The following is an 18,975-nucleotide window of genomic DNA, read 5'->3' as shown; positions in this document are numbered from 1 at the left end:
GTATGATTTTCAAAAAGATAAAAACATTGCTCACCCAAATAAAGTCAGCAGTGTCAAATACTTACCACATTAATGAGAGAACCAGCAAGATGGTGAGGCTGGTTCAAAAAGAATTGGAAAAACATCACAAGACATATAGTGAGTTAAAGAAAGGATAGTAGAAGAAGAACAACAATTTAAATATAAAACTAATTAATATCCTGCAGGGCAATAAACCTGAAACTTCTGGGGTTTATCTTTAAAAAATTAAAATTAAAAAAGCAAGCAACAGTAAGGTAAAATAATATAATACTAACATATGCATTAAAAATTTAGGGCAAAGGCACACAAGACCCTATTAACAGTTCACCACTGAGCAGCAGGCTTTGATAATCAAATGACAAAAGAGATGAAGACTTTTTCTTTTCTGGTTATACCCGTCTAAGAAATTCAGATTTTTGACATAAGAATATAATGCCTTTATAATTTAAAATTTCTTATCCAGCTTTTGTTTTCCTGGTATTAAACTAAATATCCACAACCACCCTCCCAACAACAGTCACTGAGACATGATTTTAAAATTGTGTCTGAGGTGACAAGAAAGTACAGTCTCCTCAAAAGCAAAATTTAAAGAGAGAGAAAGAGAGAGGAATTTAGACAGGTAAGCCTGCCTCAAGCCTCATCTGCTAAGCGGGAAAAACAGGAAGCCCTGGAAACCCAATATCTCCTTTGTGGTAGCTGAGCAGAGCGAATGGAACAAGTGTTACAGCCTCAAGCCCACCATCAAGCCTGAGAAACACCGGCAAAAAGCAAGGCTCTCAAAGGGCCACACCTTAAGTAAGAAGGTGACCTAGCAATAAACCTGCCCAGTAAAGGGGGACATCAAGGCAAATTTCTTCTGATAATTCATAACCCAGTCACACATATATGTGGAGGAAAAAAAAAAAACAAAAACCTCAAGCTGGTCATTTTAGTTTAAGGCGGCCCTGGATCATTACGTTCCCAGTAGTAGAAAAACATTAATTCATTCTAGCAAAATATCTTCAAAATAAATCTCAAAGAAAAAGTTCCAAGGAATAGGAGGTTACACTCTAAAATTACAAAACACACAAAGAAATAAGAAATGAGTAAAGGTGAAAAAATAAATAAACAAATAACCAACACCAGGAGTAAGCCTAGGAAACCTTTATTTACTAAAATTACAGAGAATATAAAATATTTAATATGTTTAAAGAAATAATAAATAGGATAAAAATAAGCAAGGAGCATTATGAAAAATTATGAAAAAAGATAAGGAGTTCTGAAACAGCCAAAAATATTATGAGGATGAAATTATAATAATGGAAATTTAAAATACAACTTATAAATTAAATAGCAGATTAGACAATGGTGAAGAAATAATTAGGAAACCAGAAGATATTACAAAGTATTTCCAGAATACAGTACAGAGAGACAAACAGATGGAAACTTCAAAGAGATCAGGAAATAATGGTGTATGGAGTAAGAAGCTCTAACACATACAAAACTGGGGGAGGGGGGAATCAATATTCAAAGAGTTAATGGCTGAAATTTTCACAGAACTTATGAAAGACACCAATCATATTCAGGAAGCCCAAAAAATCCCTAGTAAAAACAAATAAGAAAGAAATTCCACCTAGACACATAGAACAAACTATAGAACACCAAAAACAAAACATAATAAAACCAGAGAGAAAAGGCAGATTACCTAGAAGAGCACGAGTTTTAGATAAAAGAGCCTAGCTCTCAAAAACAGCAATGTAAGGCAGAAGAAAAAATAATATCTTCAGTGGACTAAGAAAAGATATCAAAAAACCTCAATTTCATGCCCTGAGGAAAACTATTCTTCAAAAGTAAAGGCAAATAAAGTCACTTTCAAACAAATAAAAGAAAGTTTTACCATCAAAGGACTCTCACTAGAAGAATGTAATGATATACTTGAGCAAAAGTAAAATCAGAAAAAAATGCACAAGAACCAAAAAAGAATGATGAGTACGTATGTGTATAAACATATATACATAAATGGATATTTGTAGTATATCTCAGTAGTAACAATAGCTAACTTACAATACGAAAAAAGAAAAAAGAGAAAATTAAAATATCACACAGAACTAGCATACAAATCAAGAGAGGATGATTGGTGTTAACGTATTTTAGGTTCAGATGAAGAGAGACTGCTTTTTCGTGTCCCTTTTAAGTACACACATGTACAGTTTCCTTTTTAAGTGTGTGCATGTTAAATTTCTCTTCTGTTTTAAGATCGAAGAGAATGTCTTCCAAATTAGTAAATGAGGAAAAATGAAATGAGAAATTTAAAATCTATCAAAAGAATTTGAGGAAGAAGGAAGAAGAAGAATACAGAAAAGAATGGGGGAGGGGTGAGCAGGAGGAGGAGGAAGAGGAACATGGAAAAAGCAGCATAAACTGAAAATTCAAAATGAAATGTCATATAAATCCCAATATATTTCTACAATTGATATGAACAAAGATTATCAGACAAGATTTTTTTAAAAAAGCATCAATGTCCTATTTACAAAGGATGTTCCTAAAATATAAGAACAAGGTATGAACAATGATTAATTGTGATAAAATGTGAGTAGCTGCACACAGCATACATAAATATATGAAATACTGAGAGGAAAATGCAAGTCTTCAAAGAGTACATGGAAGATGATGCCATTTAAATAATGTTCAAAAGATGTAAAACCAAGCAATATATTAGGAATACATATATGGTAATCTATAATGCAAAGAAATCCAAAACTCAGGACAGTGGTCACCACAGAATAGTGCAAGAAAGGGACACTGAATTAAGGAGGGAGGCATAGAAGCTTCAAAGTTATAGGCTGTAATCTATACGCTAGCCTCATTAGTAGGTGACTGGGCACTTATTTCACTGTAATGACAAACAACCTTTTTTATATGTTTAACATTTTATAAAAATAACTTTTATAGTAAGTCAAACTATTAGTAACTTCAAATTTTTGTCTTGACTTTTTCTCTTCAGATCAGGTTGACACCAAGAAATACAGTGATCTCGTTGCTTGCCACAAGCCTCCTGTCTCTATCCTCACATGCAGTACATGGCACAAAACATTCAGCACCTCCAAAGATAAGCTCTCCTACCAGCTTTATGTTTTCAAGCCCAGAAATGCAGGAAAACTACACTCCAAACATAGCACTGATTAAATGGAATAATGACACATACAGGCTGCTTACTTGCTCTGCAGTAAACATATATTTTACTGCAAAATTTTCTAAACTGATCTTCTCGAAGTTACAGTTATTAACTTAATCAAATCTAGTTCCAAAACCTCCTTAGAAATCTTCTAACAAAATGATAAATTGTAAAATATTTCTTGTAAACTTCAAAATGCACACGTTAAGCATGAGTAAAGGAAGATAATGCCTAAAATCACAAAACACAAAGATCTAAGAAGACTGGTATTTCTGAGACAGAAACCTTATCCTTGACGGCCACATCAACTTGAGCAAATGAAGATGCATTCTATAACTAATTTGCTATATGCAAAGATGAGTATGGACTAAAACGCTTAATATCAATCATAATGATGTTAGTGTCTACCTTTTTATGTTTCTACCTCCACGTATTTGAAAGCTCAAACATAATTGTTGACTATGTTGAGATCCACTAAAAGTTATGTTTGATAATTTGAAGAAATTGGTCTTTTCACTTGTGTTCCAAAAATAAAGCTACTATGTCTTTAAGCTCAAAACTGTCCTTGATGTTGAATAATCAATAAAACTTCAAACAGAAGAACTATGTGATCTTCAAATCAACTCTTTATAAAACAAGGCCAATAATTTGGTACTTAAAGCACTGGTTTTCACATAATTCACTATGCAGATAGTCAAAGGATGACATGTCTCATAATTGCTACGCAGAGTTTCAGAGGTTGGTGAATGGCTCTAAAATACTGCATATCAGGGATGGGGTGGTACGGGGGTGGTCTACTTTTTCCTTGATTTTTGATTTAAATAAATCCTGATCCCAAACCAGCATTGGAGAACTGTCATTAATTAGTTCACTTGCTTCTTTTTCAATTGTATTCACAGACATTAAAGAATTTCACTCTGATTTTCTCAGTAATACTACAGATCTAATAATAATCTCAAAAGCTTACAAAAAGTTGGAATTCCTTCTCTCTTGAAATTTAGTCACATACTGTACATAAAAAAGAAAATATGAAAAACTGACTTTATCAGCAGACACATCATAACTAACTGCAAAGTCCAAAGATTTGATCAGAAATAGCTTCAAGTTTTACATGTTCAGCTAAGTCATTCCTCTGATTGGAGCACTGGGCACAGAAATACTCGTGAGTGTCTCAATTTTCTATCTATGTAAAGTGCCATGATTTCAGAAAAATTTCTCCAATGATATGGTTTTCTATTCTCTCCAATTAAAAAGACTACTTCGTAGGAAACAGCAACACTTGTGAATTGCTGATAATATATTCTATTGTACGTATATTGGCTCAATAGAACTGGCCACTCTCAGGGAAATAATTCCACAAATTTTTATTTTTGAAATATTTATTCTTTCATGAAAGAAACATACAGCATTATTTCCCAGTGTCTTTATATGGAATCACAATAAATAATTGTATCCATTGTAATATGCCTGAATTCATACATAAAATCCTCTCACAGTTATTCTTTCACTATCATGTTCATCTACTCAAAATATGAAAAATTAGAAGAGGTAATGGCAGGGCCTATTTCTTATTATACTGAAATTCCATGGTTATTTCCAGTGCCCAGTAGCTGCCAGATAAACTGAAAAATGACTGTAGCTCCCCAGTTGACCCAAAAATACCCTCTTCCTACATTTAAACTCCACAGGAATAGGGCCTGGACCTGCTTTGCTATTTACTCAAGCCCCACATCTAAGATGGTACTTGGAAACAAAACATTGGTACTTGGAAACCAGCAGGTGCTCAATAACCATTTTTTAAATGAAAACATTTAACAGGTAAAGATTAAGCTGGAGACCAGAGCTCTCCATGTATGACTATACCTGTCAAATAAATAAACTCCTAATTCAACTTAGTTTCTAGCAATAGCCAACATAAGACTGAAGAAGGTTAAAATTGTTTCAATCAACAAATCTTCACTTAGCACTTTCTATGTGCTAAAAGCACTGTGCCTGGTAAAGAGAGGTATATAAGACATATGAAATCCCTGGTCTCATGCCCACCATTAATTTACAACCTAGAGAACACACTGAAAGTGGTAAAATATGGAAAAATAAAGATAAAATTGAAATAATAGAGATTCTTTGTTCACTCTTCATACTCCTTAGTTAAACCTCACTTTCATGTCTCTCAGCAGGTAGGGTCTTTTTATTTTAAATGCTTATACTGTCAAGGATCTTTATCATACTGTAGCCAAACTTCAGAAACATCCGGAATATCAGAGTATCAAAAAAATTCTTTTATATATCATTAACCTCCAATCATAGTTTTTCATTCTGGCCCTCTAGCCCTTTGTCTATACTTTATACACACACACACACACACACACATATATGCATACATATATATATATACATATATATGTATATAGAGCTAGGGCTAGAAAATATTTATATATATTTATGCAGAAATAAGCATTCATTATACAATAAGAAATCAAAACTAATCTACCTTAGACTCTTGCAGCTCAGAAATTCTGATTCTATGACTGTTCAGACATTTTATAACAATTCCTACTTAAAATTTTTCAAGAATATGCTGGACTAAAAGGTCTAAAAACTGATTTATCAAGACACCTATTGTAGTTACAGTAGCTAGATACAGGGCACCCAGTTAAATTTGGAATTCTGGAAAAACAACAAATAATTTTTTAACGTAACTACGTCTAAAACCCAGATTTTACTGGGCGTCCTATATTTTTATTTGCTAAGTCTGACAACGCTAACCTATGGGCTCCTATAAAGATACCAATTCCAATAAAGGAAATAATAAATTAATAGTATTTCTTGCTATATCAAACAGGAATGAGCCAATATATATGTACAATACCAAAATTCAGAGTGAAACTCAGCCCCATTAAATTGACAGTTTCTGATGACTGTTCTCTTTTGAAAAACACCTTAAGCTTTTAAAAATTCTAAGAAAAAAAAAAAAGAATGACTTTTTTAAAAGTCCACAGGCTATATATCACTCAGTAATAAACACAAAAGGTACTATTGAGACTGTATTTCCACATGCATATAAAAATTATGTATTCAATTTTTACCTTGAGAAGTTGTTGAGATAGACCACCTATTTACTCACAGGCACCATGAAGTACTGCATAAAAGTGGCAGATCATGGCATCTGTTTAATTCAGTAATATGCCCTCATATTCAGATAGACAATTACCTCACGGGATTACTCGTCAAAGACACACGGAGGGACTCCAGGCACGTGAAAAGCCTCTCATCTGCAGACCCCATCTTCAGTTCATGGATGAATTCCTGAGGTGAGATCTGTCGACTACTCTTAACACTTCCCTGTAAAATAAGTTTAAAAAATTTAATTCATGTTGTGTGAAGATTATCCATTAAAATAGTAACTACATTAATCCCACCTTTCATATTAACAGTGGCACACAACTACTCTGAGTAGCATTATTTTGAGAGGATGATTTCCTTACTTCTGCCCATAAATCTATAATCCATGGTATCCACAAAAGATAGCAACATAATATCAAAAGGTTTTCAAATTAAAATAATTGCTTTGTCAAATCCAGACTATCATGGAAAACATAGGAAATATCTGAAAATATACCAATGTGTTTTAGGCACATGCAAAATAAAAACCAAAACTTAATACAAGAATGACCCTATTAAAATTAATATTCCAAGCAACACAGAAAAAGCTGTAAATCATTAAGCACCTAGTTCAAGGCAATACAGACACAGAGATTATCAAAACCTAAGTATGGAAGGAGAAACCCAAGCAAGGAAACAGTACTATTAAGTGCAGTCTAATTCCTCTAACATGTCACCAAGGGACCACAGGAGGAACACCCAACTTGGCAGAACGGACAAGGGAAGCCAAAGGGAAGGTATGTAAGAGTTAGGGAGGCAAAGACTTAGACAAGAATATCTTTCAGACTAAAACATCACACAAAAGCACACACCCAAAAAGAAAAACAAAAGCACATAGCACATACAACTGAAGATAGACGCCAGGTCCTGGAGTGGTAGAGCACCGCCACACAAACAGCTTTTCCAGGGGGTTTGGAAGCATCACACTGGCAGCAGTATGAAATAAATATGAGAAGAGCTGGAGTTCATTCATTATTCAACAAACATTAATTCCCTACTAAGTGCCTGTCGCTGTGCTAAGTGCTGAAAAAAGACCAGTGAACAAGAGACAAAGATACCTACCTGCACGGAGCTTTATTCTCCACAGGGAAGAATAAAGAATGACAGACAATAAATGTAAAATAATTAACATACATCTCACTGTAGTGTTAAGTGCTATAGAGAAAAATAAAAACAGGAGGAGGAATAAGCAGCATTAGGAGGTGGGATGCAATTTCAAACAGGGTGGTCAAAGAAAAAAGAAAGCTTCACAGAAAAGACTCTGAAGGCCTCAAACCTGAATGTTAGAATGAAGGTTTGAAGGAGGTGAGACCTCTAAACATGCAGATATCTGGAAAAAATTTGTGACGGAGGGGACTGTAGGCCTTACAGGCCACCAAAGAACTTGACTTTTACTCTGAGATCAGAAGCATCAGAAGCAGAAAGGCCTGTTGAGAAGGTATGTGTGTAGTCCAGATGGGAAATGATGAGGATGCCCAACTAATAATAAACTCCAGAATTATATCTATTTAAATTACAGATTACAAATCTAATGGGAAGAAAAGGAACTGTACATGCCCAAAAGCAGCTAAGTTGGGATGGTAGGAAATTAGATGTATTTTTTCATTTCTTTTTATTTTTATTAATTTGCTACAATGTTGCACAAGGAAACATTCCCAATAATGCAAAACAAATTAGCCCTGGGAAACAGGTGATTTTCATCAATAGCAAGTCATAATTTACTAAAGAAAAATATGCCATTCCATGAAATGGGCGCTAACTGAATCCACATTCTATGGGGTCCTTACAGCAAAGTTCCTAAAGAGATGAGTTCAGGCATCCAAAAACCCGAACAATGCTTTAATTTGCTTTAATGACCCAGAATAGGGCACTTAATGAACAGAATGTCCCCATTAATAAAGTCTTCCAGCTATTATAACTTCCATGTTGGTCAAATCAACATGTTGGTCCCCCTAAAATTGGGAACAAGAGAAGACATGTCAGCTCTCACCATTCCTATTCAGTATTGTAGTGAAGGTCCTAGATAGTGCAGTAAGGCAGTAACAACAACAGACACACAGATTAGAAAGGAAGAAGTAGATATGTCTATTAGCAAATGAGATGATTATCTACATGAATTTAGCAAACTCACAGAATAAAATTCAATACAGAAAAACAATTTTTTTTCCTAACTACTACCAGCAATTAGAAAATAAAACTTTTAAATATATCATTTTCTAACAGCATCAAAAAAATACAAAATCATTAGGAAAATTTTTAACAAAAGAAGGGAAATATCTATACACTGAAAACTATAAAACATTGTGGAGAGAAAGAAGACCTAAATAAATGAAGATGCTATACCATGTTCCTGGATCAGATGACTCAATATCAAGAAATCCATTAATAAATACATTTAAAAAATAATAATTTATAGATTCAATATAATCACCATCAATGTTCCAGCAAGCTTTTTTGAAGAAATTGAGAAGCAGGTTCTAAAATTAATATGGAAATGCAGAGAACCTACAATAGAACAATTTTGAAAAAGAATAAAGTTGGGGGCTTACTTTATCTGATTTCAAGATTTACTGAAAAGCTACAGTAATCAAAGTAGAATTAATGGAACATTAACAGAACAGAAGAGAGTACAGAAATATACTTGAATCTATGTAGTCAATGATTCTCAACAAAGATCTCAATGTAATTCAATGGGGTAAGAAGAATCTTTTCAACAACTGGTGTTAGAATAATTGAACATCCACATGAAAGAATGTGGACCTAAATTCTAGACCTAAATGTAAAAGCTAAAATTATAAAATGTCTAGAAGAACACATAGTGAAAATCTTCACTACCCTGAGGAAGGCAAAGGTTCTTAGGATACAAAAGCACTAACTATAAAGTTGGATTTCATCAAAATGTAAACCTTCCACTTTTCAAAAGGCTCTTTTTTTATTAAGATAGCTTCATTAAGAAAATGAAAGGTAAGCCACAGACTGAGAAAACATTGCAATACCTGTCAAGAACTGTGCAGAGGCTGAGATTTTACCCTACATACAAGCTAAGTTAGCCTGTTACTATTTCATGAATTCTGACAGAAAACACAAGACTCCTCAGTTAGAGACAAAAGGACTCTATTATACATGTTGGTTCCCTAACCCACCAACCCACAGGGATGATGCAGAGATCCCTGATGAATGATGGATACCTACACACGCAGTGGACTGTATAACAAGGGAAGAACACTGAGCTTGGGGGAATCACCACTTTCATAGTGAACAGTAACAAACCCGCTCATTATCCACAGAGATATAACTTCACCTCTAAAGTTGCTTCACTGTAAATGCAGTCCTGAGAAATGACCTGGATAAAGAATGGTCAGGCCTTGCATGTTGGCATAACCAGAAAGAATATACAGGGATATCCGGGGCCCACGGTAGACTGTCTCTCCCAACGATAAATATATCTCATAAACAGCAGTGCCCAACCTTTTGGCGCCAGGGACCAGTTTCGTGGAAGACAATTTTTCCACAGACAGAGGGGCTTGGGGGGATGGTTCAGGCAGTAATGCGAGTGATGGGAAGCGGCAGACGAAGCTTCACTGGCTTGCCTGCCGTTCACCTCCTGCTGTGTGGCCCGGTTCCTAACAGCGCTGGGGTTGAGGACCCCTGTCATAAAGGATTTCTATTCAAACCATTTAATGAACTCCTACAATTCAATAGTAATAAGACAAACAGTCCATTTAAAAACATGAATAACAGACTTTGCAAAAGAAGATGTATGAATGGTCAATAAGCATATGAAATGATGTTCAAGATCATTTGTCATCAGGGAAATGCAAAATAAAACAAAAACAAAATAATGCTACATACCTCCTGGAATGGTGAAGGTGTGAAGCACCTGGAACTCTCCTACACAACTAGTGGAGATGTAAAACAGTACGACCACTTATAAAACAGTTTAGAGATTTCTTTTAAAGTTAAATAGACACTGACTCAGCAAGTGCACAACTAGGTGTTAAGTAGGAGGGGAAAAAATCCATACAACATTCAGAACAGCTTTATTCATAAAAGCCAAAGACTGGGAACAATGCAAGCATTCATCAACAAGTTGTTCTATATCCATACAATGGAATACTATGCAACAATAAAAAATTTCACTACTGATAATGCAACAAGATAGATGAATCCAAAAAACTATGCTGAGTTAAAGAAGTCAAACAAAAAAAAGAGAACATAATGTTTGGTTCCCTTTATAGGAAAGACCGAGGCCAATCTGTCAATCTTTTCTCTGGGGCCACTCTGGTTCAAGACATAGAAGCTGAGCTGTTAATTATCAGTTTGTTTGATTAGAGAATGAAGGTAAACGCAGACAACATCTTAAATGGGGCAGCAAGTAGACTTTCCCAATAAACACTGGGAAAAACAGAATAAACTTACTGGGAAAAACTAATTCTTTATTTTAACCATATTAGGTTTTTCCAGTTTGAAACATTTACTGTGTAAAGGCCTCTGCATTTTCACCTGAGATTCCTGCCTTGACACCCTCCCCTCTTACCCAAACCCTCAGCATCACTACTATGCAGGCTCCTCGCACTGGCTACTCCCAGACATCAGTTAGATCTGGGCCAAAACTAACTTCCCGGGAGGACTTTCTTATAAGCCACACAAACTGAGTCCCCCCACCCCATCTATGGATTCCTTTTTCAAAACACTCACCACTCTGTATTGTAATAACTTTAATTGCTATTTATTGCTTAAAGGGTATATTGAGTACCTACTGTGTGCCGACATTGTTTATATGATGTGGCTACACTGGTGACATAAAAGTCAAAGATGACTCCTAGGTTTGGGGCCTAAGCCAAAATGTAGTGCTAACTACTTAAATGGAAAAGGTGGAAGAAAAAGAATGAGTAATAGAGGAAGCAGCTATTTAAAAGTCATAAGTTTGATCAAATGACATTTTTTTCTGTCTAAGAAAATAAAATCTGAGCAGAGACCAGAATAAAGAAAAGCAGGGAACATGGGCATTCTGGAAGAAGGGTATTTCAAGCAAACAGAAGAGCAAATACAAAGCCCTAAGGTAGGAATGAACTCGGCATATTTGAAGGACAGCAAGAAGATTCAACTAAATCCCAGTGAGTGTGACAAAGAGTTATAGATGACAAGCACAGATAAGACAGGCAGACATCTAATCCTGGAAGCAGGGGACTGACAAACCACAGCCAAATGTTTTTGTATGACTTGAGCTAAGAATGGTTTTCACATTTTGAAAGCTTGTAAAAAAGAAGAGGAAGAGGAGGAGAAGACAGAGAAAGAAGGGAAAGAAACAACAGCAGAAACAACTAAAAGCATACATAACACCCTAGCCTAAAATGCTTAGGATCTGGCCATTTAAGAAAAAGTTTACTGGCTCCTGATAAGGTCTTAAAAACCATGGTAGAGACTTTGGTAGAGACTTTAGGTTTTATTCTAAGTGGATGGAAAAACATGCGTAGAAATTATAAGACAGAACAAACATTTTTAGAAGATTATTCTAACTACTGTGTGGCACCAGACTCTAAGTGGCAAAACATGAAACAAGGAAACAAATTAGAAGCCTTCTACATTGTCTGGTGAAGAGTTGACAGCAGCCTAGTATATGACGCCAGTGATGGAAGGCATAGATTTGCTCAATATGAGGAAGATCAGATCAGACTTTCTGATAGTTTGGGTGTGAGGGGTGAGGTGTGAAAGAATTAAAATTCAAAGATGATGACAAAGCTTTTGGTCTCAACAACTAAGGGAATGGTGTCACCATCTACTGATTACTGTGACCCTGACAAGAGCAGCTTGAATGGTGGATTGGAGATAAGCCTGATCAGAAATTGAAGGGAGAAAGCAAGAAGAAGAAGGGACAACTCTTTTGAGAAGATTCTGTAAATGGGAGCAAAGAACAAGGGCAGTAGCTAGAAAGGAACCTGTGGTGTGATTTGGGGTGTTGGGGGGAAAACCACAACATGTTTGCATGCTGATGGGAATAACCAAGCAAAGAGGAAGAAATTGATGATGCAAAGGGTAGGTATAGATGCAGGAAAACAAACAAGTGAACAACAACAAAAAACCCTTGAGTAGGTGACAGAGGATGTGACCTACTATACAAGAGGAAGGATTGACCTTACACAATTGCAGGGAAAGTGGATCATTCTAAGAAGAGCAAAAGCAGAATCTAAGGGAACAGATTCAGGTAGCTTGTTAGATCTGGTGACTAGGAAGTAAGGTGTGGCAGTTCTACTCTGATTACATCAACAGTCTCGGTGATAGAAGCAGCAATATAATCAGCTAAAAGTGAGGATGCAGAGCTAAAGGTATGAGAGGAGATATGAAATCATTTTCAGAAAGTAAAAAAGCACGCTGACAAAGGCCATGTGGTAGAATATCTGTTAACGTATCTGTTAAAGGCTCGCTTTGTCAACTGTGGTCATTCAGAAAACACTAGTCAATGTGGCTGTGTGCTCCCTCCCAGATGTATGTTGTGCTGATGTGCAAATGCAGAGGAGGTGGGAAGTTCCATCTAACCAAGGGCAGAGTTTATATGAACAGAGAGGCAAATGAACTGAAGATTTATGTAAGATAACAAAGGACTGTGTGTCTAAGGTCAATAAGACAAGAAGTAAGAGCATGGTGAGGGTGGGGAGGAGATGGACATGAAAAAATGGTAGAGTCAATAGATTAGCAGTTCTAAAAGGGTTATAGAAGTCTTAAAGTGGGAATATTAAGTAAGTAAGTAGGTCAGGAAAGGAAAGGAAGTTTGTAAACCATATTTAGAGGTGGTATTTTATCAATATTATCCAAGGTAATGGGTGGGTGAGATTGGGTGGAAAAACAAAGATTGTTGGGAGTGATAAAGTCAAGGAAATAAGAGGATGGAATATTAGATTGATCATCTATGTGAATGATCAAGTCAGGAAGGATGATGACAGTGGAGGGAGCAGGAAGAAAAGCAATAAGCTAGGTCAGCAAACCTCCTGGGAATAGTCAGCACCTCTGTGAGGTATCATCTTCTCCATTAGAACACATCTACTAGGGCAGCGTCTGCTTCTGGGAGCCTAATTCAGCACTGCGTCACCAGTCCCTGGTAAAGTGCCTAGCATTCAATGAATGAATGAATGAGGTTATAAAATGGAAGGCACACATGGACTAAGGATTACAAGAAAGGAGAGGCAGATACGTCACACCAAAAAAAAAATTCTGAAGAATGAATGCTTAGCTAGAAAGGACTATTTCAATTTAAAGACATAGGAAACAGACCAGATAATTGGGAGATTAGTTTTCAGCACCATTTCCCCCCTTTTATTATATTACTATCAAAATACAGGTACAAAAGAAAGGAAATTGAGGGGAGAAAATATTATGTTACATGAATAATCAGAAATATTCCTTTTAAACACAGCCCTTCCAGTGTTTCTTTCATTTTACATAACTTCAAAGGAAGCAGCCAGGAAGAGGAGGAGGATACTCACGTCTGCATACCTCTAAGTCCATTAGCCATGAAGACAAAAATACTTAGAAAGCTTTATCCCCTGTGGTATCAAAACACATTAGCAAGAGAAGGATGTCCGCCTGACATCACAAAAATTAGAATGATATTTATCCAACATAGTTTTTAAACCTTTTTTAATCCCTTAGTAAATTTTACTCTAAAATACCATATGCAGGATAAAAAGAAAAGTACATACACTACTCTTGTCATATTTTTTATTAAAAAATATCCTAAGGTACAAAAAGTAATATACCCTTTCACAACTTATTTCCCTTACCTGTTCTATTTCTCTAAAATCAAACATTCATTCTTTTGCTATGTAACTATTAAAGGTAACCATTTCCTTTGACCTGTCTTAGAGCAGATTCATTTGTACCTGCCTCGATGCCTGTGTTTCATCTCAGTTTAGGTGTAAGACTTATTCAGCATATTTCTTCATTATTCTGCCTCATTTATTTGTTTGCAGAGTAATTTGGAATACCATTTCTATGACAAATTAAAAATACTGTATTTTGTTTTGTTGTATTTCCGAGTTACTAGTGAAAAGTACTAAAGAGCTGACTTTCTTTCGTTTTTCAAATAACTGAACTATTTCTATACAACCATGGAGAATACACCACTTAATGATGACCTGATTTTTAAAATAATAAAAGTAAAAAGCTAAATCTAGAAAGTCTGCATTCTCTGCAGGAAGCTGACACAGCATAATGCCCATGTGGGTGAGGACAATGGCCTTTTAGTCCCTAGTAAAGTGTTTAACACACGGTAGGTTGCTTTAAGCAAAACTTTGCCTACATTATCTGAGACATCACAGAATTCAGAAACTGTATCCTTAAAATACTACTCCAATCACTGTAAACTATCACTCAACTTGTTAAATCGTATCTTATTCCTCTCAGAAAGTAGGTAGCCTATACCAAAATTCACCGTGCAGCATCTCCAACTGCAGGGAATTGATTAGTTTTTTTATTACACCTAAACCTATCAAGAAAAATCAGCATTTCTTAACATGAAGACCCAAAATATAGCCTCTAGAGGTTAAAAACTTAAAATATTGGGGGACTGTAAGAATAGATTGAAATGTGCTGAATTGGGCGATTGGGATTGACATGTATACACGGATGTGTATAAAACTGATGCCTAATAAGAACCTGCAGTATAAAAAAACAAACAAAACAACTAATACTAAACTTTCATTGGGTTATTTGTATGGAAATATGTTAATATAAATGTTTCAGACATTACATGAAATTTCTAAAAATCTTATATTTGTATTTGTATGGAAATATGTATGGAAATATGTTAATATAAATGTTTCAGACAGTACATGAAATTTCTAAAACTCTTATATTTGTATTTGTATGGAAATATGTATGGAAATATGTTAATATAAATGTTTCAGACATTACATGAAATTTCTAAAAATCTTATATTTGTATTTGTATGGAAATATGTATGGAAATATGTTAATATAAATGTTTCAGACATTACAGGAAACGTCTAAAAATCTTATATGTTCTGGTATAATGTTATAAGTAATAATCCTAGTTATTACTTTAAAATGTATATCTCAGAAATAACTAATTTTCTTGTCAACTGCATTATTATGAACTTTCATCAAATCTTTAACCATGGTCATTTTTAAGTCTTTTGTCATTTACAGACAGTTCTGGGTGTACTCTGATGATTTTGCAAATATGTTCCTATAAAAGAGTTTCATCTTCAAGAAATTCATGGAAAAGACTCTGACAAGTACAGGTTTCTGGTAACTGACTGTACTGCTGAACTGAATGAATAAGCATTTTCAGAACTCTAATGAAAAACTGATGAACTCATAAAAGTGCTAACAAAAGATCAAGATGAAAAAAAAGAAATTAATTACATGGGACTGAGTGAACTGATGAGGATGAGTATAATTTTTGTGACTTTCTGTCTGAATTAAAAAAAAAAAAAATCCCACAAGGACTCAGAGGAAAAGAATATACAAATCAATTTTCACTGCAAAGTAAAGGAGCTGTTACAGTGGAGGATTACTGGACTGAATGTCAATGTTATGACATAGTATACGTGTGTTTCATGTTTGGTAATTGCAATCATTGTTGCTTTTGTTGTGTTCATCCATGTACAATGCTTGGTGTCAGTCTATCTATCTCTTGTAAAAATAAAATACAGTGTGTGTGTGTGGGAAAAAAAAAAAAAAAAGAATACTAGTTGAAGGGTTTCCTAAGGAGATTACAATAGGATAAATTAACTCTATCTACAGAAACACTGGAGAATAGAATATAAAATGTAGTAGATCTGTATGTAGTAAACATGGAAAGATATCTAAGGCCTGTTAGTGAGTAAAAATAAGGATGTTACACACACACACACACACACACACACACACAATATAATCCTACCTATCAAAACAGCACAGAACAATTCTCTATTTTTCTTATGGGATGTGTGTGTGTGTGTGTGTCTGTGTGATCTTGAAGATCACATGCCAACATGTTAGCACCTCTGGGAAGGTGCGCAGGACAGGCAGAAGGAGAGGAAATGGGGACGGAGAACAATGACTAAAGGGGGGTTTTAGCTTTGTATGGATTTTTTTAAATGAAATGATTGTGTTTACATTATTGTTTTTGCAACAAAAAATTAATTTTAAGATTTCAGATTATTTATACTTCACTGTAATTAATCACAAGCCATGACTGCTGGGTATTGTAGAAGCCTAGCGCCTAATGGTACTAGGAAAGCATTATGGTAGATGCTGTAGAAATTCCTAAAGCGTATGATTCCATTAATGTTCCACCTTTTGAGATCCATGTCTCAGGCACAATTTCCGAAGGAGAAATCAAATGTAATGACTGGCAAACTGATTGCGGTCTAGGTCTTTAATACCAGAGAAATATCTAGACAGGATCATACTAAATTAAGAAGTAGTCTGTACCTCCAAAGAATTTACTTTGATACTTCTGAGAATCAGACTAACTCTGAGTAAAACACATTTTGCAAATAAAAACAGGAGAAGAAGAAAAAAAAAAAAAAAAAAAAGCACTTGGAAAAAAAAAAAAAAAAAAGCCCTCTGGTACAGGGGAGGAGACCAACTCATTGCTGCAGCCTCCTCCCTTCACCCCCCTCCTCCCCTTCCCCCCACCCGGTGCTGAGGGCAGGGAAGTGCCAGGGCTGGGAAGAGGGTAGGAGAACTAAAGGAAGCGAGGTGAGAAGGGGCTGCCCGCAGGCTGAGGTGTGGGCCTGGGCATTTGCCTGCCCTGCATCTACCTGGTCCTTTCATCTAACTCTTATCTGACTTGGAATAGACAGCTAGCATTTTGCTGGAAGGAGCCGCCCTTGTCAGCTGGGACTGCTATTTCAAACAAGGGGGCAAGTCAGGAGTGAAAAAAGGGTTTCACAGACACGTATCAGGATTAGGGGAAACTGGGTGTGGGCTGCGCAGGAACTCTCTGTATTATCTTTCCAACTTTTCTGTAAATCGAAAGCCAGCCTAAAATGTAAAGTCTCCTTTAAAATAATAAATAAATACACAAATGAAAAAAAAAAAAAAAAACATTTCAGGCTTTAGATGCATGAAGGTTTTTTGGTTTTGCTTTTGTTTGATTTTGTTTAACCACAGGGCCTTCATTCCTAGAATCCTGAGAATTACAACACACAAGCTCTGTTTATATATACAGATTGTTTCATTTGTCATCACAATCCTGTGATGTAGATGGACAGGAATTGATTTCCCTATTTTCCAAAGAAAGTTCAGAGAGTTGAAGAAACGTGTTCAATGTGATACAGCTTTAACTAGTGAGCAGGGATTCAAATCCAGGCTTCTCTGACTCCCAAGCCAGGAGTCTCCCCACTGTATCCAACGCCTTTCTCAAGGGAAAAACAATGGGTTCAAGGACAATGCCATTCATTGGAGTAGTCCATCCATTGCGATAGTGAAATACCTCCTTTATCACATGTAAAATATATATTGGGTGTGTTTCTGGAATATTTTTTTCTCCCCAGTTTAATCTATTTATCTAATCCTGCATGAGTATCATGCTGCTTTAATTAATTTAGCTATAATATAATAATATTATATGTTATAATATATGGCAAAGAAGGTCCCCTCTCTCTCCTTCTCTTTTTCCTCCGTCTTTTTCTTAACATTTTTCTTGGTGGTTCGTGCATATTTTCTTTTCTGGGATAAACTTGAAATCTACTCATCAAATTCCAAAAAGAAATCTATTGGACTTTTGATTGGACTATATTGAATAGCAAATTAATTTGAGGAGAACTATCATCTTTGCAAGAGTGAATCTTTCTATGTAACAACTTGAGATATCTCTCCATTTACTCAATTCTTTTTCATGTCTTTTGGTAAAGTTTTATGGCTTTCTTCAAGCAGGTCCTGCACCTTTCTTATTAGATTTATTCCTAGATGTACTGCAGTTTTGGTTGTGGACATGAATAAGGTATTCCTCCCATGACATTTGGTAACTGGCTATTACTGGGGTAGAGGAAGCTCCTGGTTGTTGTACGGTCTTGTATCCAATCACCTTCCCAAACTCACTTGGTTTTTATGGCTCTTCAGTGCACTAGCCTGAGTTTTCTAGGTAAGGAATGAGATTGTCTTCCCTACTGTATTTAAGCTGTTCTTCTTTTTTGCATTTATTCCCCCCCAAACACTCTATAATTTATCTCATTGCCTTTATAGCCTGTCTTGAATTATTGTAATGTCTGTATATTTCATTGCCTTTAGTAGATTGAGAGTAGAAATTGTCTTATTTATCTTTATGCCATCTCTCCCCGTTCCCCCAAGAACTTCGCATATTACTTGGCATAAAGTATATAGTATATGCTCAATAAATGTTTCTGTAATAATTAAAAAAAAAAAAAAAAAGAATAGATTGAAGATTTAAGTGCTTTTTGTATGAAGATATGAAGAGTTACTAGACTCAAGATCCTTCTCCATGACATTCACTTTGTAATTTTCAGTAGGTTAACTTCAGAATACAGAAAAATTCCATCAACATAAAGCCAAAATAGTCAAAACACCTAAGTTCTCATAGTAATGAGTATGTGTACTCTTGAATGGGTGTGTATCTGTCTAGCTCTATGTCTATTTATGTCAGTAACAAATTAACTGCCTCAGATTCTC

The 18,975-nt window shown here is 35.4% G+C and overlaps 1 protein-coding gene across 1 annotated transcript in view; it reads right to left on the bottom strand.

Moving 5' to 3' along the window:
- DIAPH3 (diaphanous related formin 3) overlaps positions 1 to 18,975 on the bottom strand; it is a 577,679-nt gene that overhangs the window by 426,761 nt on the left and 131,943 nt on the right. The window contains exon 5 of the mRNA XM_057532925.1: positions 6,387 to 6,517. Within this exon, the coding sequence (XP_057388908.1) occupies positions 6,387 to 6,517 (131 nt within the window). The remainder of the gene's footprint in view (positions 1 to 6,386; positions 6,518 to 18,975) is intronic.

This window comes from Balaenoptera acutorostrata, chromosome 18 (genome assembly GCF_949987535.1).
Source record: "Balaenoptera acutorostrata chromosome 18, mBalAcu1.1, whole genome shotgun sequence".
Lineage (NCBI taxonomy): Eukaryota > Metazoa > Chordata > Mammalia > Artiodactyla > Balaenopteridae > Balaenoptera > Balaenoptera acutorostrata.
Note: the sequence above shows the minus strand (reverse complement) of the source record. Positions and strands in the feature narration are given on the sequence as shown.